This window comes from Diospyros lotus, chromosome 15, assembly GCF_014633365.1.
Source record: "Diospyros lotus cultivar Yz01 chromosome 15, ASM1463336v1, whole genome shotgun sequence".
NCBI classification, from domain to species: Eukaryota; Viridiplantae; Streptophyta; class Magnoliopsida; order Ericales; family Ebenaceae; genus Diospyros; species Diospyros lotus.
The window spans coordinates 24031908-24053628 of NC_068352.1; the positions used below are offsets into that span (position 1 = coordinate 24031908).

The window sequence follows — 21721 nt, forward strand, 5'->3', positions numbered from 1 at the left end:
TATTTTCTTGTAAAATTGTATCTATCTTCATTTTGATTGAAAAATTTAGATAAAATTGAATTAGTATATATTTTCTTTATTTAAATTGAATGGATATTTATTATTGGATGATAATTAGATACATTATTTGATGGTGTGAGTATTAAGAATGAGAAACAAATATAAGTGAGAGTAAACGTGCTTTATTCTATATCTTATTTTTTTTAATAAAGTTTAAAATATAAATAATAATAAATAAATCAAGTTTTATGAATTGAGTTTTAGCTATGATATCCTATATTTTAGGATGATGTTCATTTGTGGGGGTTCTATTATTCATATTTTGCTTTTGGTAGAGAAAATAAATCACGAAATATATTTCGAATAGGCTAAGATTTAAACTTGTAATTTATCAAGATAATACTGATATATCATTTATTTGTCTTTTATCAATCGAATTGTGTCTGAAGGCCATGATATCCTATATCTTATTTGATGCCATGGTGGATGTAAATTTTTAATGAGGAAATTTCATGCATTTTAAAAAGTTTATTTTTTGCCTTAAGCATCTTATAAATTTTATATTTTGTCAAGTAAACCCTTAAACTTTTTGGAGTTAGCTATAATATATCTCAAACTTTACTAACACTATTAAATAAACTAATCATACTTGCTGTGAATTCAAAGTCATTCTGTCGAATATCTTTTGAATTTTACTTTTTAACAAATAAATTCTTAACCTTTTTCAAAATAACTAGAACACCCCATTTGTTTATTTATTAAACTAAATTAAATAGAGGTTAAGGATAAATTTAACTCAAAATTAGTTTAATTAAAGTTGTTTCTTATAAGGGATATCTTGGTCATTTTGGAAAAGCTTAGGACATAATTTGACAAAAAATAAATTGTATGTGGTGTTAGTTTATAAGGTCAATTTTTAGAAAATACACAATCAATTTACTTAACATTATTAGGTGATTAGGTGTTATGATTAATTTGGAAAAGTGTAAAGACTTATTTAACAAAATATAAAGTTGACTGATAAACTGAACTAAACTATCAAATTTAATTGATAAAATTATATCTCATTCCATTGTATTTTGACCATTGAGTCATTGACCTTTAATCACTGCAAGTCTCGGCACCCTTCTACATAGCCTGACAGTCTCAGCAAGAGACTTACTAAATGACACAAAAATAATAGAAATGCCGTTATTTAATTTGTAAATTTACTTCCCCATCTCTTTCTTGCCTGTCTTCTTTCTCTTATGTCATGACTATCTTCAGCCAGCCTCAATTCTCGCTGCATCGTCTTGTCTGCGAAGGCAGCCTCTTCAATTCTTCGTTTGCAAGACGAAGGCAGTTAGGCGATTTAGTAGTGGTCGACGCTTGCTAGAAATGACTATAGAATGACGAAGAAAAAAGAAAGAAGATGAAAAAAAAAAAAAAGAAGTAAATTTATAATTTAAATGAAAACATTCATCTTATTTTGCGCCATTGGATCAGCCTCTCAATAAAACTGTTGGCAGACTAGACTACTCCTCCCATTAATGGTCCGATTCAATTGAATTGATTAAAACTACGATACTCCTTTCTCACCAATTGAAGAAAGAATATTGAAAGTGGTTGACTAAGTTTGCCTTTTAAGTTCATTAAAACTACATTATTTTGATATCATATACTGCGAATAACCAGCAAAGTATAACGCTGCGATTTCAGCAGGGACGAGCTCGGCGTAATGAAATTCAAAGTTCGAACACCCAAAACCCTAATGAGAAAATTCCTAACTAAAGCCTTCTCCTCCTCCTCCTCTGTAACCCCTATTCTTCAACCTCCGTGCCACAATGGCAGCCTTCGATTGCCGCTCTTCCCGCCCCCAATCCCTCCAAACCTGGGCCAAATTCCACATATCAGCTCAATTTCCAGGTGGGTTTTCACAAATTCTGTCCCACCGCCAGAGTGGGTTCAACCCTTTATCGACGTCTCCGATCTCATCACAGACCCCAAAAACCTCCAGCCCTCGCCCTGGGTTCGCCAAATTCTCAACCTCTTGGAGAATTCCCCCAGCATGGAGCACAACTTGGAGACTTATTGCCGCAGGTTCCTGATCAAATTGTCGCCCAGCTTCGTGGCTTTCATGTTGTGTTCCGAGCCGCTTCGCGACCGGTTTGACGTGGCTCTGCGGTTCTTCCATTGGGCCGGTAAGCAAAGGGGTTATGCTCATAATCTTGAATGCTATGTTTCTTTGATCGATGTACTGTCTGCGTCTGGTGATATGGATAGAATTAGAGGCGTGTTTGCTGAACTTAAGGGTAGGGGATTCTTGATGAATGTCTCATCGGCGAATTCTTTGATCAGAAGTTTTGGAGGTCTGGGAATGGTGGAGGAGCTGTTGTGGGTGTGGCGTCAAATGAAGGAAAATGGGATTGAACCGAGTTTGTACACGTATAACTTTTTGATGAATGGGTTGGTGAATTCGCTGTTTATTGAATCTGCAGAGCGGGTTTTTGAGGTGATGGAAGGTGGGAAAATTAGCCCAGATTTGGTGACATATAACACAATGATTAAAGGGTATTGTAAGTTGGGAAAGACCCAGAAAGCAATGGAGAAATTTAGAGATATGGAGGTGAGAAATGTGCAACCTGATAAGATCACTTACTTAACTTTGATGCAGGCGTGCTATTCAGAAGGGGATTTTGATTATTGTTTGAGTCTTTACCAGGAAATGGAAGAGAAAGAATTGCAGATTCCTCCTCATGCTTATAGTTTAGTCATCGGAGGGCTTTGCAAGGATGGAAAGTATTTGGAAGCCTATGTTGTTTTTGAAAATATGATTCAGAGAGGTTGTAAAGCTAATGTGGCAATATTTACTTCTTTGATTGATTCATATGCAAAATGTGGGAACATGTCAGAGGCTCTAAGACTTTTTGAGAGAATGAAGACCGATGGGTTTGAGCCTGATGAAGTAACCTATGCAGTAATTGTTAATGGTTTATGTAAAAGTGCAAGGGTGGAGGAGGCTGTGGAGTATTTTGAATTCTGTAAAGGAAACAATGTTTCAGTTAATGCTGTCTTCTACTCAACTCTTATTGATGGTCTTGGGAAGGCTGGAAGAATAGATGAAGCTGAGAAACTTTTTGAAGAAATGGTTGAGAAGGGATGCACACCGGATTCTTATTGCTATAATGCACTTATTGATGCTTTAGCTAAGAGCAGTAAGATTGATGAAGCATTAGTGCTCTTTAAGAAAATGGAAGATGAAGGTTGTGGCCAGACTGTGTATACGTATACCATATTAATCAGTGGATTATTCAAAGACCATAGAAATGAGGAAGCATTGAAGTTGTGGGATTTGATGATTGATAAGGGTATTACTCCTACTTCGGCTTGTTTTAGAGCTCTTTCAATTGGCCTTTGCCTTTCAGGCAAAGTAGCAAGAGCTTGCAAAATTCTTGATGAGTTAGCACCAATGGGGATAATTCCAGAAGCAGCTTTTGAAGATATGATCAATGTTTTGTGCAAAGCTGGCCGTATTGAGCAGGCTTGCAAGTTGGCTGATGGAATTGTCGATAGGGGTCGAGAAATACCAGGGAGAACTCGCACAATTTTAATAAATGCCTTGAGGAAAGCAGGCAATGCAGATTTGGCCATGAAGTTGATGCATAGTAAGATCGGGATTGGGTATGACAGGATGGGTAGCATTAAAAGAAGGGTGAAGTTTCGAGTTTTGATGGATAGTTGATTCTTAGATTATGGGTGTTGTAACACCTTGCTCCCCTGGAGCGTTAAAAATTACTATATAGCTCGTGAATGATAAATGGAAAATATGGGCTCCAGAGGTTCAATTGAAGGGATATTTCCGCACCCATAAGAGTTTATGTGATAAGTTACATGAAGTAAGAGAGGTTGGTGACAACTTTGATCAGATTGACGGCTGTATGAGACAGATGAAATGTCTAGCTCTTCTCCACCCTAGGACAAGAGGACAGAATTACGATTACGTAAGGCAACTTAGCATTTCCCCAAGTTTTTTGGTAATCAGTAACGCTTTGGGAGAGCAGGGCATGACATGTGAACTGGATGCTTTGAGGTTTTGTGTGTGCTTGGAACCTCCTAGTAAGATATTGTTCAGCCCCTAACATTATCAAACCGACGAGTATTCTACCTGAGTTTATCCTGGTAATTTAGGAGTTTGTCTGTTCAGAAAATTGGTTGGGCTGATCATATAATTGAACATGGGACCTTGCTAGGAATTACCTTTTTGATTATTTAGATGGAATCGTGGAATGCATTTCTGTTCAGATTTACATGGATATTTGCATAGATAAAGCCCAAATGTTTTACCAGCTATAATTGTTTCATACATATGTAAGATTGTATGGTATGGAAAGCATTTTCTCTGTAAGATTTATCCATGCTAAGCCTTTGTTCATTATCTGAAGAGATATGTAGTTGTCTTAAATGATTGATATGTGTGAGAACTTTCAAGGAGCACTTCTACATAAATACTGAATCCTTATAATTCCCCATGAAAAATGTCAAGTTTGTTAGTTCACTTATCTGGGTACATAATTTGTAGATCATCCCTGGCCCAAAAATCGATTGCTGATCTTTTGAACAGGAAGGATTCTCTTGGATTGATCAGTTTTTCCCTATTCCTTTTAAATGTATTATTTCCCCATTTCTATCACCTATTGGTTATTTGTCCTGGTACTTATGTGGGTGTTTTGTTGTCCATGGACAGGGAAGGAATACAAGGACCTTTGCTCTAACTCTTAAGACATGGAGTAAAAAAGGTTGCACATTTTGCTACCTGGACCGGATCAACTTAGACTATTTAACACAGCATGCCACTCTTGCAATGGGATCCTTTTTGTGTTCCAAAGGTTACTGCTTATGTATTTATGTTTTGGACCAGCTTTTGGTACTGGGTTGTGGTGTTCTGTTTGCAGCGACAGTAGATTATCAAGCATCTGATACGATTAGAAGTAATGTTTCTGAAGCACCAAAAGCCTTGTTTACTGCATCATCCATGGACTGTCAGTACGTGGAAGGAGGATTGTCACTAGAATTCACAATCTCCAGGCCTAAGTTAAATGGAGTTTGGTGTAGGTTATGAATTTTAAAATTCTTTAAGCAGCCAAATTTGCAATGCTGAAAAGAAAGTTGCTTCATCGTCGTATAAGGTGCTAACTAGTAGGGTCCCATTTAATTGTAGAAAAGACAGAAACTCTGGCCTCTATTATGTGTCCCTCATATTTTGGATTGTTATAGTGAGCTTGATTTTGTAAATATCTGGGAATGTATTTTCTTGGTTCTTGCATGATCCTAAAATATAAATACTATCATATTAGTGCCGTGTCAATTGATGTAATGTGTTATTCAGGCAGCTAGGAGTTCCTGTAAAATGCTTGATTGGTAGGGAGTTTGTAAAGGCATATGCTCAGGTTACTAGCTTCATGATTAGACTAACATCTAGAAGATATCTGTACCAGATACAACCCCGACTCCTCTCCCAAAAAACTGCTTGTCCAGGAAATTGCTGTGGATACCCTGCTAATCAGCAGTTTGCTTCCAATAGTGACCACACATGCGGCATCTATAAATCAGATTTCCTTGAAATGAAATGGGTTTCAGAATTTAGTTCAGAGCATGAATAGTACTGATTACTGCCCTCTGCCTAGGACAAATATCTTGGCCAATTGACAGTACCCTATTGGGGATATATTCCTTTCTGTTTCTTTGCTATTTTGGGCCACTTTATCTGGGTTTGATTCTATTACTAATGTACAAAACCAGTCGTCTAGTATGGCCGTTCTCACATTCCAATATTGTCTCTATCCTACTATAACATTTCAGCCAAAATATACTACTAAATTAACCATGACCATGACAACTGTACAGGGAATGATGGCTGATACAACAAACAAGAACCCACTGGATAATCATTAATTTCAGGATTTTTTTAATTTTAATTCATTAGAATAATTATTGGTTTGATATCATTAGTTTTGTGCAAGTCTATCTCAAAGTATTTTGTTTTTATTAGGATTTTTGACAAATTTGATGATAGACTTTATGGTCATAGATTTCTATATTAGATAGGATCAGTTTCAAGGAATTCTAGTTGTTTTAGAAGTTTTATCTAGCCTATAGATATTGTTGTAACAATTCTCACCGACACACACTCAAATCTCCCTCAAGACAAATACAATCCCTCACTCATGGATAGAACAAAAATAGGAATACAAGAAAACAACACATAATCAAAGCACTCACACACAAGACAAGAGATTTATCCTGGTTTGGAACTCCTAGATGGAGAACCTACATCTAGACTGAGATGGTCGCGTTCTTCCCTATCTTGAAAATGAAAACAAATATTACATGCACTGATTTCTCTCCCAACCCTATTACCAAGTTGCCTCACCTGGAGATTACAAAGTAATACCACTTTTCTCTCCCACAAACACACATCACATACTCTTTTCACAAGACAGAATGAAAAACGTATCGAGAGTGAAAATAAGACTCCCAGACCCTCTATTTATAAATTATAAAGAGCGGGATATACAAGGACTTCAATAACCACCTGCAGTTACAGATATAACCTAAACTACCAGACTTCTAGAAGCTTTAATCTAATATCTTCTATTCATTCTTCCTCTCCCGTGACCATATGTCTAATCCTTAGGCAAATATTTTGTCAAATATTGTTTGTTGATGTATGAAATTATGCTTGTGTAATGGATACAAGAAATTAAATTTTGGAATAGCTTTGTACTAGTTTTCACTTCTCTTTTTCTCTATCTTCTCTACCTTTCTCTTCTCCCTTCATTTCTTTGATTTTTCTTCTTCTCCTCTTCACCTTCCTCTCTTCTATTTTTCTCCCTCGATTCCTCCTAAATGGTTGATCTACTTATTGGAATCCATGCTCCTATATTTGGGTTTCCAGTCATGAAGAAATCTTTTATAGTAGGTTGATGGATAAAACAGAGAAGAAAGAATGTCGATTTAAACCCTAACAAAGAGAATTTCCATTACATATCCTTCTTTTCATCTTTAAAGGGCATTAAGTGCATTAGCAATATTTTGAATGGATGAATTGTTGATAAGTTGGGAAACGGAGAAATCAAACTCGGGCTATAAAGGTGGACTCAAGTTCATGCCTTGCCCTTGCTACATTTAAGCGTGAAGAACAGTCTTAAGATAAACAGTGGTGTGAGCATTGTAATAAATCCTATCACACAAAGGAAACTTACTGGAAAATACATGGTAAACTAGCAAATTGGAAGCCAAAAAATAAAAGGGAAAAAGAACGATAAGTTTATACAATTGTTGTTTTCCTTGTAACTGAAAAAATGACAAGCTTGAACCTAACCACCGAACAACTAGATATCCTACACAAGCTATTGAGCAATACACATTTGGCTAAGGGACCAGACACCTCAACCACTAATCTAATAGTCTCCATGGCACAAAAAGGTAATTTGAAATATTCATTATCTAGAAAAATGAATGGAAATTGTTGGATGGTAAATAGAGGAGCTTGTGATCATGTGATAGGTTCTGTGACTACAATAAACTAGCTCTAGTCTAGTGATAAGAACTTGATAGTCTTGATGGCAGATGGTACTATGTCTTCAGTTATGGAACAAGGGACAACTTATGTGTCTGGTTTGCAACTAAAATTTGTTCTATATGTGCCTAAGTTAAAATGCAATCTGCTGTTGTCACGACCTTGAGGGCAATTATGTAATAAAACACGGGGGTGCATTAGATATTGTACCTAGCGGTTGATGCTTATGTTGATTGTACCTTTCGGTTATGCCTAACTAACTGAGGGACTAGCCTATAAAAGGCATTATAATAGAGGACGGAAACTATGAATGAGAATTTGGTTCTTTCCCTCTAATTCTTTCCCTCACTCTCTCTCTCTAATTCTCCCTCCTATTTCAAATTCTCCCACTATTTCTTTTCTATTCATAATTTTCGGAATTGGTCACACCTTAGATTGGAGGCGTGACATTCTGGTATTAGAGCCGATGGTCCCCGACGACGTTTCTGTGATGGCAGTGGAAGTGAATTGTGTGGTTGGAAGTGAGATCGAATCAGAAGATGGGACTTAAGCAACTGGAGTCGAGGATGGAAGCACTTGAGTTCATGATGACTCAGACGCATGAAGCAATCACACAGAGTTGGGAAGATGTGGCTGCGGGAGGACTTGTCCACCTCTTAGGAGAACATGCAACGAGAATTGGAAAGGAATAGAGAAGTTATGGATCAATTTGGATAGCGAATCAACAACATGTTCAACATGCTGTCATCCCTACCACAATTCTAGCTGCCACAAGAATTTACCCCAGATTGGTGGCCAATCTAAATTTAGCCGGTCAAGGCATACTCCCTCGTCCACAAGGAGGAGTTACAAGACACGGGGTCTGGTGTCCAGGTAAGGGGCATATTGGTACCACCACACCATTGTCAAGGTTGGAGATACCTTGATTTGACGGATCCAGACCGAGGTGGTGGATCGGTCGATGTGAGCGTTTTTTCTAGTTTTATAATGTGGGAGAACCTCAAAGGATCACCTTGGCCACATCCTATCTCAATGATACGACTGATTCCTGATTTCAAGGATGGATCCAATCAAGGAGAATGGAGACTCGTTGGATTGATTTTGTTGAAGAGCTATGTAGGAGGTTTGGGGAGAAAAATATGGCCGACGTCATTGAAGAGTTCAATAAACTCATACAAGAGGGGAATGTAATGGAGCACCTGAAGAAATTTGACGAGTTAGGGGCTTTAATGTGGAATGCTCAACCATCCCTCACTGAGCAATATTTCGTATCAAGCTTCATCAGTGGACTCAAGGACGAGTTGAGGTCCATGGTGAAGATGATGATGCCCTCCACCGTTAGACAAGCAGCTAAAAAGGCAAGGTTACAGGAGCTTACCTTAGAGGCCATCTACAAGAATAATTGAGTTCAACCTCAGACCCTTCCATTGATTGGCCCACTTGCAGGGGTAAATTCCAAGGTTTCGAGGTCAGGAGTGAGTGCAAGCCAACAAAAGGGAAATTAACAACCCTTGGCAATCAGGAACCCCACCTTGGGCTATGTTTTAGATGTGGGGAGCATTATGGCCCTGACCACCAGTGTTGCAGACAGTTGTTGAATATGGAAGGGACGGATGAGGAGAAGGAAAAAGTGAACACTGGGGCCATTGTGGAAGGCGACGAGGGGGGAGAGATTTCCTTTCGCGCGCTCAAGAGGGAACCCACTGGAAAGATCATCAAGGTGAGAGGACAAGCTGGGAAGAGGAGGATTGTGGTGTTAATAGACAGTGGTAACACCCACAGCTTTTTGAACGAAGCCACTGCCACAGAGTTAGGATGCAAGCTTACTGCCACCACTCCCCTGTTTGTCACAGCGACTAACAACAACAAGATGTATAACGGCTACAAATGTGCAGGCTTCAGGTGGATCATGCAAGGGAAGGAGTTTTCTGTTGATTTGAGAATTCTGGAGTTAGGAGGGTGTGATGTGGTCCTTGGGGTGGACTGGATGCGAACGGTGAGCCCTCTAACCTTTGACTTCAACAAATTAGAAGTCACCTTGGAAGTGGAAGGGTAGAAATTAACGTTGAGTGGTGATCACAGGGAAAAGGCTACAGAAATTCATGACTGAGGGGAAAAGGCAGATATTGCAGATGTTTTCCATCCGTGCTATGGAGGTGGATGAGGAGGGGTCGGGGAGCCCTACTGCCAATGATCCCTTTGCAAAAGCAACCTACCCTACTACCCTACACTCTCCACTATTGGAATTCCAAGACTTATTTGCTGAACCCCAGACCTTACCCCCATACAGACCCTACAACCACTCCATTACTTTGAAACCCAATTCAGAACTGGTTAACATCTGCGCCTACCGTTAGCCCCTATCCAGAAGCCTGAAATCGAAAAAACAAGTTAAAAGTATGGTCAATGCTTCCCTGATCCAGTCTAGCCAGAGTCCCTATGCATCTCCCATCCTTTTAGTTAAAAAGAAAGATGGAATTTGGCTCTTTTGCATAGATTATAGACAGTTAAATGCCCTTACTGTGAAAAACAAATTCCCCATACCCCTAATTGAGGACCTCCTAGATGAACTTAAGGGGGTTGCAATATTCTCCAGGCTTAACCTTCGTGCAGGGTAACATTAGATCAGGATGAACCCTGCAGACATCCCAAAGACTGCCTTCATAACACACCAGGGCTTATATGAGTTTAAGGTGATGCCATTTGGGCTCACCAATGCCCCAACCACTTTCCAGGCCTTGATGAACCACTTGTTTGCCCCCTACCTAAGGAAATTTATACTCGTCTTCTTTGATGATATCTTGGTTTACAACCCTAACCTGAAACAACACCTATCCCACCTTAAAACTACCTTTGAAATCCTTAAAGCCAACCAACTCTATGTGAAGTTGTCCAAATGTACCTTTGCAAGGGAAGAGGCGGAGTATTTAAGGCATATCATTTTGGGCAAGGGGGTCAGCACGGATCCAAGAAAAATTACAGCCATACTGGAATGGCCAAGGCCTATAGTAATCAAAGGGTTAAGGAGATTCCAAGGACTGATGAGGTACTACCGAAGATTCATAAAGCACCATGGGCTGATTAGTAAGCCACTGACCGAGCTACCTAAGAAGGGTAATTTCAATTGGAATCCCCAAGCAGAGGCTACATTCCTCACACTTAAAAGGGCAATGACAGAAGCATCGGTCCTAGCCCTACCTGATTTCTCTAAGCCCTTTGTGATCGAGACAGATGCATGTGACAGTGGGGTGGGGGCAATGTTAGTACAAGAGGGAAGGCTTGTTATGTTAGTTGAATGTTAGACCTATGTAATAGGCTGAGGCCTTGTGTAAATAAAAGCCCACGGATAAGCATAGCTAGAGGAATGTTCTAGCATGCTATCGGGCAAGTTGTTAAGCAAGTGGGTGGGATAACTGTTTTGATGCCCATTTAGGCCATAGATCAGTATAAAAGCAATTGATCTACGCCTACCCCACATGTTGAATAAAATCTGGAAATTAGTTTCCCTCTCAATTCTTGTTCTCTCTTTCTTTATGATTCTCTCAATTCTCTCTTCTTTCTTTCTCTCGTCATTCTCAAGTGATTGAGAATTCACTTGTCAGATCAAGAATCTGACAAGGCCTATAGCCTACATCAGTTAAGCATTGGTTGCAAGGCACCTGGGAATGAGTGTTTATGAGAAGGAGTTGCTGGCTATGATTGTGGCTATAGATAAGTGGAGACACTACTTAGAGGGTACCCAATTCGTCATAAAAATAAACCATGAGAGCTTAAGGCATCTGTTGCAGCAAAGGCTCCACACCTAGCTACAGAGGAAAGGGGTGTTCAAGCTATTGGGCCTTGATTATAAAATTCAGTACAGGAAGAGTAAAGAAAACATGGTGGCAGATGCCCTGTCATGGAGAGAAGAAGAGGGGGTTTGTCAGGCAATCACAACAATGGTACCTGATTGGGTGAGGGACCTAACTGATAGCTATGACAAGGCAGAGTGGACTAAAGCCTTGCAAGCCCAATTGATAGTCAGAGCCACTAATGCTTAGGGGTACTCACTCTCCAACGGCCTGATCAGATTCAAAGGGAGATTGGTGGTGAGGGATGATAAGAAGCTAAGAACTAAGATACTTCAGGCACTTCACAGCTCCCCTCTAGGGCGCCACTCAGGCTTCAGAGCAACCTACTACAAGGTACGACAATTGTTTTATTGGCCGGGACTTAAAAAGATGTGATGGAGTTTGTGATGGCTTGCATGACTTACCAAAGATGCAAGCATAAGCAAGTGGCGTATCCAGGATTGCTACAGCCGCTGGCCATCCCTGAACAAGCCTGGGAGGAAATCTCAATGGACTTTATAAAAGGCCTCCCAAAATCTTAAGGTAAGGATGTCATTATGGTAGTGGTTGACAGGCTAACGAAATTTGCTCACTTCATCAACTTTACACACCCCTACTTTGCCCCATAGGTTGCTCGGGTATTTTTAGGTGCAGTGGCCAAGATACATGGAATTTCCAAGTCCATTGTATCAAACCGAGATAAGGTATTCACGAGTCACTTTTGGCAAGAATTGTTCAAGAGCTTAGGGGTGGGGCTACACATGTCAACCGTATATCACCCCCAAATCAATGGACATACCGAAATGGTCAACCAGTGTCTGGAGTCCTATTTGAGGTGTATGTGCTTTGCAAAACCCAAGAGCTGGGGTAGATGACTCTCCCTAACACAATGATGGTATAACACGAGCTACCACAACTCCATCAAGAAGGCCCCCTTTGAGACATTGTTTGGGTATAAGACTCCTACGCTACTGGAGGCACAAACAACAGTAGGGGAGTATCTAAGATGTAAGTAGGAGATGCTTACTTTGCTAAAGAGGGAGCTTACTACAACAAGAAATAGAATGAAGCAAATTGCAGACCATAAGAGGAGTGATCGGACCTTCAATGTAGGTGACCAAGTGTTTCTGAAAGTGAAGAGATTCCTACAACACTCTTTTTCTACAACACCACCTTACAAACTGAGTCCAAAATACTTTGGACCCTTTCCCATAATTGAAAAGGTGGGGAAGGGTGGCCTACAGGCTTCAGTTGTCGGAGGAAGTGGAGAGCTACCCGGTGTTTCACGTGTCCCTCCTGAAGAAATTGGTGGAACCTCCTGTTACTGTGAGTACTGACTTGCCGCCAGTGGATGAAGATGTAGAAATTGAGGTGGAACCCCAAGCTATCCGGGACAGAAGGGTAATTCAAGGGAACATACCCGTCATTCAGGTATTATAGTGGTCACACTTGCACCCGGAGAATATCACGTGGGAATACCTCTTGCAACTACTGAAGAAATTTCCCTGAGTTGCTCAACTACTTACCTTCCTTGGGGACAAGGAAGATTCTAAAGGGAAGGGAGGGGAGGGGAAATGTCACGACCCTGAGGGCAATTATGTAATAAAACACGGGGGTGCATTAGATATTGTACTAGTGGTTGACGCTTATGTTGATTGTACCTTTCAGTTACGCCTAACTAACTAAGGGACTAGCCTATAAAAGGCATTGTAATAGAGGACGGGAACTATGAATGAGAATTTGGTTCTTTCCTTCTAATTCTTTCCCCCCCTCTCTCTCTAATTCTCCCTCCTCTTTCAAATTTTCCCTCCATTTCTCTTCTGTTCATAATTTTCAGAACTAGTCACACCTCAGATTGGAGGTGTGACATCTATTTGTTAGTAAGATAACTTAAGACATGGATTGTATTGTGACTTTCTTCCCTTTTTATTGCATATTTTAGGATTGGTCTTCGAGGAAGATGATTAACAATGCTGAGGAAAATGGTGGGCTTTATTATGCTTTAGGAGATGATGCTTTCTCGAGACATCAATCACCACATAAGCTTTCTCTAACTGTTATTTCCAATTTTGATGTTATTTTGTGGCACAAATGCCTTGGTCATCCAAGCTTCTCTTATTTAAGACTATTGTGCCCTCATTTGTTTATCAACAAAGAAAAAGTGTCATATTAGTGTGAGCATTATATTCTTACCAAACAAACCCACAACAGTCATTTGATCCATCCATACACTCCTTCCAAACCTTCTTACCTGATTCATAGCGACATTTAAGGACCTACATAAACCCCAAATTTGTTTGGTGCAAGGTGGTTTGTCACATTTATTGATTACCACACTAGGGTTTGTTAGGTATATCTTATGAAAAAGAAATATGAGATTTGTGTCATCTTCCAAAGCTTTCATAAACTCATTCTCACTGTTTTTTAGTCCCCTATTTGTGAATATCTTTCTCATCCCTTTACTCAGTATTTCACCATTCATGGGATTTTCCACTAAAGTATTTGTCCCTACGCACCTCAACAAAATGAGGTGGCTGAGAGAAAAAATCGTCACCTACTTGAAGTTGCTTGCTCCTTAATATTCACCAGTTCTGTCCCTAACAAATATTGAGGAGAAGTTGTCTTGACTGCTTCTTACCTAATAAACCGTTTACCATCCAAAGTCCTCAACTATCAGACCCCTTTAAACACCCTTTTGGCCAAATTTCCTCATGTCCAACTCTTAAGTTCTCTCTCTCCCAAGGTGTTTGGCTACACTGAGTATGTTAATAACACCAGTCCTACTCGCCACAAACTCGAGTCAAAAGCCCTCAAATGCATCTTTGTTGGCTATTCCCTTACTCAAAAGGGATACAAATGCTATTGCCCCTCTCACAATTTTTTTTTGTCTCCTGTGATGCGACCTTTGTTGAAGACCAATCCTTTTACCCAAGTGTCTCTCTTCAGGGGGAGATATCAAAGGAAGAGTGTTGTTATTGGGATCCCATTGTTTCTCTGCCTATCTCTCTTTGACCTCTTCCAACTCCTAATCTAACCACACATGTTGCTCTTGACCTAACCAAACCTGCTACTCCTAACCTAATCAAACCTGCTACCTTTGATCCATCCCAACAACCAACCCAATTAACTGAACTAGTGGTGACTAGTTAAGGGGAAGAATTAGACTATGAAAAGTCTACTCTAGTTTATTCCAGGAGAATCAAAATTCCTGCTCCTCAACTTAACCAATCATTGGAACCATAGGCTTGTCCATCAAGAGAAAAACACAATAAGGTTGTAGATGACTTGGATGTTCCAATTACTCTTTGAAAAGGGGTAAGGTTATGTGTTTAGTATCCAATTTCTAATTACTTAACATATTCTAGACCGTCTCCACAATTCAGGGCCTTTACCACAACAATTGATAATGTGGAAATTCCAAAAGATATTCAAGATGCCTTAAAAGATCCAAAGTGGAAAGAAGCTATTATGGAAGAAATGAAGGCATTGATCGGAAACCATACATGGAATATTGTAGAGTTACCCAAAGACAATAAAATAGTGGGATACAAGTGGGTATTTACAGTCAAATACAAGTCAAATGGGAGTATTGATAGATATAAGACAAGGTTGGTAGCTCAACAAGGGTTCATACAAACTTACAAAATTGATTATGAGGAGTCGTTTACTCCTGTGGCAAAGCTAAATTCCATAAGGGTGTTGTTTTCTCTGGTTGTTAACTTGGATTGGGAACTGTTTCAACTAGACATCAAGAATGCTTTTCTCAACGATGAGTTGGAACAGAAAATTTACATGAAGATTCCATCAATTTTGAGAGAGGAGAAAAGGTTGGAAAAGTATGTAAGCTGAATTGTTCTCTTTATGGATTAAAACAGTCACCAAGAGCCTGATTTAAGAGGTTAGTTCTACTCTTACTAGGTTTGGATAAAAGCAAGGGAAAACTGATCACACTATGTTTACTAAACATACAACTAGTGAAAAATGGTCTTTTTGATTGTGTATGTGGATGGTATTATAATCACCGGTAATGACATTCAAGAAATTGTTGAACTTAAACAATGGTTGAGAGCTGAATTTGAGGTCAAAGACTTAGGCACTGTGAGGTATTTTCTAAGAATGGAAGTAGCCAAAAGCAAACAAGGCATTCTAATTTCCCAAAGAAAATATACTCTTGATCTCCTGAAAGACACTGGAATGTTAGGGAGCAGTCCAATAGGTACACAACTTGAAAGAAATTGGAAATGGAGGATAATTGAGAATGACCCCCCTATTGAAAAAGGAAGATACGAGAGGCTGGTTGGAAGACTTATCTTTTTGTCGCTCACTTGCCCAGATATTGTTTATGTTGTGAGTATTGTGAGCCAATTTATGCACTCACCCACTCAATAACATCTAGATGCAATATGCCACATCCTAAGGTACTTAAAGGGGAGACTAGGAAAATGGCTAATGTTCTAGAAAAAATGAAGCTAAAGGAGCTTAAGGTTTTGCTGATGTAATTGAGTAGGTTTTGTTATGGATAGTAGATTAACTTCTGGTTTCTACACTAAATTGTGGGGAAATCTAATCACTTGGAGGAGTAAGAAGTAATCAGTTGTGGCACGCAGTAGTGCAGATGTTGAATTTAGGGCTACTGCTCAGGGAATTTGTGAGTTAATTTGGTTGGAGAGGCTGATAGAAGACTTATAGGTGCCCTTGACTTTACTAACAATGTTGTATAGTGATAGCAAGTGATAGAAGACTTATAGGTGCCCTTGACTTTACTAACAATGTTGTATAGTGATAGCAAGTCAGTTATCAACATTATCATTAACCCAATCTAGCATGATAGGATGAAACATGTAAGGATTGATAAGAGTTTGAAATCGAACATGGCGGAATAAAAATTACCCATCTTCCTAAGCTAGTCAAGTGGCAGATGTATTCACCAAAGCTATGCCCAGATCGGGATTCGAATTACTTATTGGCAAGTTGAGAATGAGGAACATCTATTCACCAACTTAAGGGGGAGTGTTGGAGAATCCCGAATTAATGGACCCAAATTAGTGGGATTGACAACAGTATTTTTAGTATATATCTTATGATTATCCTTTCCTATTGAATTCAATTTATAGCTTAGGAATTATTTCCAATTTTCCTTATTGTCAACATTCTAAATTAGGAAATGTATCCGGTAGATCTTACAACATCCTAGAATAAGAAACCAATTCTGTATATTCTATAGCATTCTAGATTAGGCAATCTCTTATGTATATATTCATTAGAGAATATTGAAATCGTGTGAATGTTATTCATCTAAAAACCCTATCTTGTTCATATAGCATACCATCATTGGAACACTTCCATTTGATTGTATGGAACAAATCCATTTCTTGCCATAACTCAATTAAAATGTTGAAGTATTCGGTGACTAACCTATTTCCTTGTCGAGTATTACGGAGGGTAGAATGAATTTTGAAGCATTGGGTAGAATTTTAGAGATTGGAGTACATTTCTTTATCTGTTGTCTAAATCTCATGGGCTGAGTTGGAAAACAGGTAGGTCCTACTGATTTTCAGTTCCGTGGAGTTGATCAGCCACGCCATGATTATGGAATTTTCAGCTTCCCACGTCTTGTATGTCGGATCAGTTGCAGGTGGAGTAGCAGTTTCACCCATTAAGTAGCCCATCTTCCCTTTTTCTTTGATTATTGGAAGAACCGACTGGAACCACTCATGGAAGTTCGACTTGTTTAGTTTGTGTTGGGTGATTTGAATGGAGGGATTAAAGTTGGAGGTCTGGAGGCTTGGAATTGATTGCATAAAACTTGCTGTATTGGAAGGAGTGATCGGGTTAGGGTTTGGGATATGATTGGACAAGGTGTCTGCAAACTCCATGTTGGTCAGTGATGGAGGGATGTTCGCCATGCAGCCAAATCTGGTTTTCATTTGGTGGTGGAATGGATGGCTGGCCTGAGCACGACTAGGGTTGGTCACAACAGCTAGCCTGGGAGCGACTAGGGTTGGTCGCAGCGGCGTTGGACAGCTGGGCTTTCGGAACCTAGACGGCAATGGAGGATCGAAACCTGGGTGGCTAAGTTATCACAGCCGTACTTTGATACCATGAAATCAATAGGTATATTGAAAAAATAATACCACCCATAATTCATTCATTGCATTCAAGAACAATATAGAGACAGAGGGAAGCAACGATTAAGGAGTTAATTTGGAAACAATTGACTTCTCATTCTCTAAACTAGGAAATGACACAAATGAGGAAACAAACTGAGAAAGGAAATATTGAAAAAAAGGAAACAGGATAAATCTCCTTGATCTGATTTGAATCTCCCGATCTTCCAACAGGATAGCATAACTGATGTTAGGTATTTCAAATTTGCAAACTGTAAAGAATTGTGCATGCAGTAAAAATATTGGGAAAGAAGAAAATCTAGTTTCCTCATTTGGATGTTTCAGAATGAGGTGAAACATTGATGCTATTCTCAAGACACAAGCAGTTAATGCCTCTCCCTCTTCTTTTTTCTTTTAACTTTTTGGTAGCAGTGTCAGTGTCTTGTTTCTGAGAGAGCACGAGCCATGTCATATTGATTACCAGCCCTGCCCTGATATTATCTTTGTCCTCTTACCATTTGCATGGTCCCTATGATCGAAGGCTGTGGATGTTCAAAGTACAATTAAATGAAGCATCAGCAAACTTAATGGTGTACCTAAGCTAGTTTTTTTTTTTTTTATATAACTAGAAGCCGTTTTAACATGGTAAATGGTCTGTGCGAGTCCTCTTTTTCAAGAGTATTCCAGTCTTTTTGAGCATGTTTTACATTGCTTTAAGTATGCAAATCATCACGGTTGTTTATTTCATAGCTTCTTTCAATTGCATGCTCTTCCTTTCATGTGCTTTTCACCTGAATGCACAACTGTATTTTACCCAGCCAATTTGGATTTCAGCACTGTTCATGAGATCTACGCATAGTTTAATTCTTCTATCAGGGCATGATTTAACCAATCAAATTGTTCTTTGTGTTTCCTCTGTGGTTCTTAATAATTCTCTTGCTCTTATGGTTATTCAAATATTCCAGCGGTGCAGAACAGAACACGTAATTTTCCTACCAAAGTAGCCTATTGGTGATGAAAGTGGTTTAAGTTGGTCGCAACTAAATGGCACATGATGTAGCGCTATCAATGCTCCCATCCGACTCGTCACTTTCTGTTTTCATTACTAACATGTTTTTGCTGATAAATCCTTGTCTGTTATCAAAGATGTGTTTTAGCAGACTCCTCACGGACGGTTAAGTTACTCTCATTCTGGGCCCCTAAACAAAAGCTGCTATTTGTTTGTATAGTCCATTTATACTGTACTTGTCTGTTCTATTGGCAATTGCTTAGATTTTATTTTTCTCTATGTCTTTAGACTCACCTGAAAGAGAATTCATTAAGGCTCAGTTCCAAACCAACAACATTCATCTGGATATTTGCTCCCTGAAATTGTTATTCATGTTTCCTAATCTGGAGCTCTGTGATCGAGTTTGAGTTTCAAAAATTGAAAGTTTAATTACAAAGGTTGTTTCTGATTTGCACTTCTTCTGGTGTTTATTCAGGGAAAAATTACTGTTTGCCAACTGAACTACATAAAGAACATGTATCCTAATTTGATTAGGGTGCTTCTGAGATCTAAAGATGAGTCTTCTGCTGCCGGGTCCGCTAGTGTGAAATGCACTTGACATTGCTGATGCATGTTAAGCTGGCATTTCCATGTTTTGAACTTCTGACACCCACGTTGCTGTGGTTTGACGGGGAAGAAGTATGCTTGTTGGGTTTGTTATTTGGGCTGGTATGCCTAATATTACCCAACAACGGACAGCCAGAAAGACCTCTTATAGTCCTTCCAATTTTCTGACGCGGAACGTGATATCTACTGTCCTGGACAAGCAAGAAGGAATGTCATGGCAAAAGTGATTTCCCAACCAAATTCAAGGTAAACCCTATCCAATTTATCTCCATCCAGGATTCCTCGATGAGTCCTTGCTCGAATTTGCTTTAACAACCACTGATAAAGTTAACGTCAGCAAGAGTGACTGAATAACAAAGTGATAGCTTCTCAACTAGAATACTAGATCGCTTGCACGATATGCTGTCTTTTTCTTTACTAAGGAGTAAGATTGCTTTTCCTTGTCCCTTCTTTTTCTACTAGCGGATAAGATTGTAGTGGTAACCTTTCAATTCCCTACCGAACTTACAAAAGTCAGCTTTTGATCGAGCTTATTGAGAAATATCCCGGGATGCTGTTGAACCAACATGCATCTCATTTTTCGACATCTGGAACATATTTAGATTTGATTCTTGAACAATATCTAGATATTGCGAGTCACCTGGGTGGCTCCTAAAAACCCATCTCTATCATCTGGACACAAAACACTAGAGGATTCTGTGAACAAATTGTGTGGAGAGTCGACTGTGCGAGTTAGCCTTATCAGCTTGGGACAAGGCAATATGGGCATTGTCCTCGGCCTCTGTTTTTGGCCGTTAGTAATGTTTCTGGGAAAGTATTATTATTTTTTTTTTTTGTGGAGCTGCTTGTTGTCACTTGTTCCATCGGGAATGGACTGATTCTTGGAACTTGAAATGTGGAGATGAAGAGCTTTAATGTCAGTTAAGGGTGTGTGGATCATAGAAGCTATGGAGCCTTGATATCTCTGTACCTGTCATGGTGGAAAAAAAGAAGTGGCCCAAGCATCCTATATTATATGATCAGAGTAGGGACCAAGATGCAGCTGTTGGACATTATATAGGGCTATACTTAAATGTCTGCACACCATAGAACTTGAGAGAGAGAGAGAGAGAGAGAGAGAGAGAGATTAATATTAAAAAAGAAAAGGGCAAGTTAGCCTCGATATTCTTGAGATTTCACTAAATTACGTGTCCCTCATCAAATGTTTGGAAAAAAATTGATTTTTTATGTATAAAAATAAAATAAAAATGATATTTTATAGTTTCCCCCTTTTTTTTTTTTTTGAATGTTCACACCGTCTTCTTCAATGGACGATGTACAAATTACAAATGGAAATTTTTATGCAAAATGATTAATATTTTATAAAATATCTTTTGTCACATCACTTTAGTAGTATTTTTTTTTTTTATAAAAGTATGGTTTTCGTAATCTCTTTTCAGCTACATTATATTAAAATTTGGTGACAATTGAAAGATGAGACAATCAGGTTGGGATGCCTAAGGTTGGGGGCGGCTATAAAAATTAAGAGGAAACCTACCTATATAACCTCTATTGCCGCCGATGCTATGTGGTTCATGGTCCCTATTTACCCATCATTCTAGGGATTAATTTCAATGTAGTGGTGGTTGCTCGAGGCTGTCCAAGTAGCCAGAGGAACAGGATTGAAAGCCAAATTTAATACATATATTAAATAAAAAGTATTATGAATAAAATATATTAGGTGACAATTAATAGTTCTGATCTAATTTTTATATATTTATACGGGGAAGATCATGAGATTAAATTTTGGTGACAATTACGTTTTTTATTTTTATTTTTTAAATAAAAAATATGTTAAAAATTCACTTTATTATACATACTTATATATAGTAGTATAGATACATTTGAGCATCAGCCAATTTTACCTAAATGTCTCTCACTAAAACATGAGGTCACTGCTCTTGCATTCAGTCTGGTTAAAGTCACTTTGTTAGGGAATATTTAGAGAAGGATGAGAAACATTTTATTTTGTCTTTCATTTCAATGTACTTTATATAAAAAAAAAAGTTTAAAGAACCAAAATACATAATAGAAAGTTATCTAAAAAAGATTAGTATCTATTATGTATAAATAATAGATTCAGGTATAATGTTTGTTAAAATGAGTAATATAATATAATATTTATCAAGATAATTTATCTATAAAGTTTAAAATAACTTATTCGAAAGCAATAAATGGATAAATTTATCTTAAAAATTTAAAATAAGAAGTTATGTGATTTTTTAAAAAAAAAAATTAACAATATAATAGAAAGTATTCTTGTACGTATACATTTTATATTTTACTTTTTTTGATTTATATTTTGGTTAACAAACTTCAATAACTCTCTCTTAAAAGACTTAAATATACTCTCTCCTAAAAGATAATGATCGTGGGTTTTTGTTTAGTTTTTGTTTTTTTTTTAAGAAAAACCAGTGATTGAGGAGGGAATATTGATACCCATTGGGAGAAAGGGTTAAAGAACAAAATAGAACACTCAAAAGTGCCAAATACAAGGCTTTAAGTGCTCTCAGCCATCGGCCAAGCAAGCAAGCATAATGCATAGTGGTGGTGTCTCAGATCGCTAATACAA

General features: G+C 38.5%; 1 protein-coding gene across 7 annotated transcripts in view; it reads left to right on the forward strand.

Annotated features, from left to right (window-relative positions):
- Positions 1 to 1538: 1538 nt before the first annotated feature.
- LOC127792322 (pentatricopeptide repeat-containing protein At1g03560, mitochondrial) overlaps positions 1539 to 21721 on the forward strand; it is a 33288-nt gene continuing 13105 nt past the window's right edge. Inside the window, exons 1-3 of one of the 7 annotated variants that reach the window (XM_052322780.1) lie at positions 1539 to 4095; positions 4724 to 5165; positions 18980 to 19527. In XM_052322780.1, the coding sequence (XP_052178740.1) occupies positions 1718 to 3721 (2004 nt within the window). In that variant the 5' untranslated portion in view covers positions 1539 to 1717 and the 3' untranslated portion in view covers positions 3722 to 4095; positions 4724 to 5165; positions 18980 to 19527. Of the gene's footprint in view, positions 4159 to 4723; positions 5345 to 18979; positions 19528 to 21721 lie in introns of those variants that run through there. The other 6 variants (XM_052322782.1, XM_052322781.1, XM_052322783.1 and 3 more) reach the window with 6 other exon arrangements.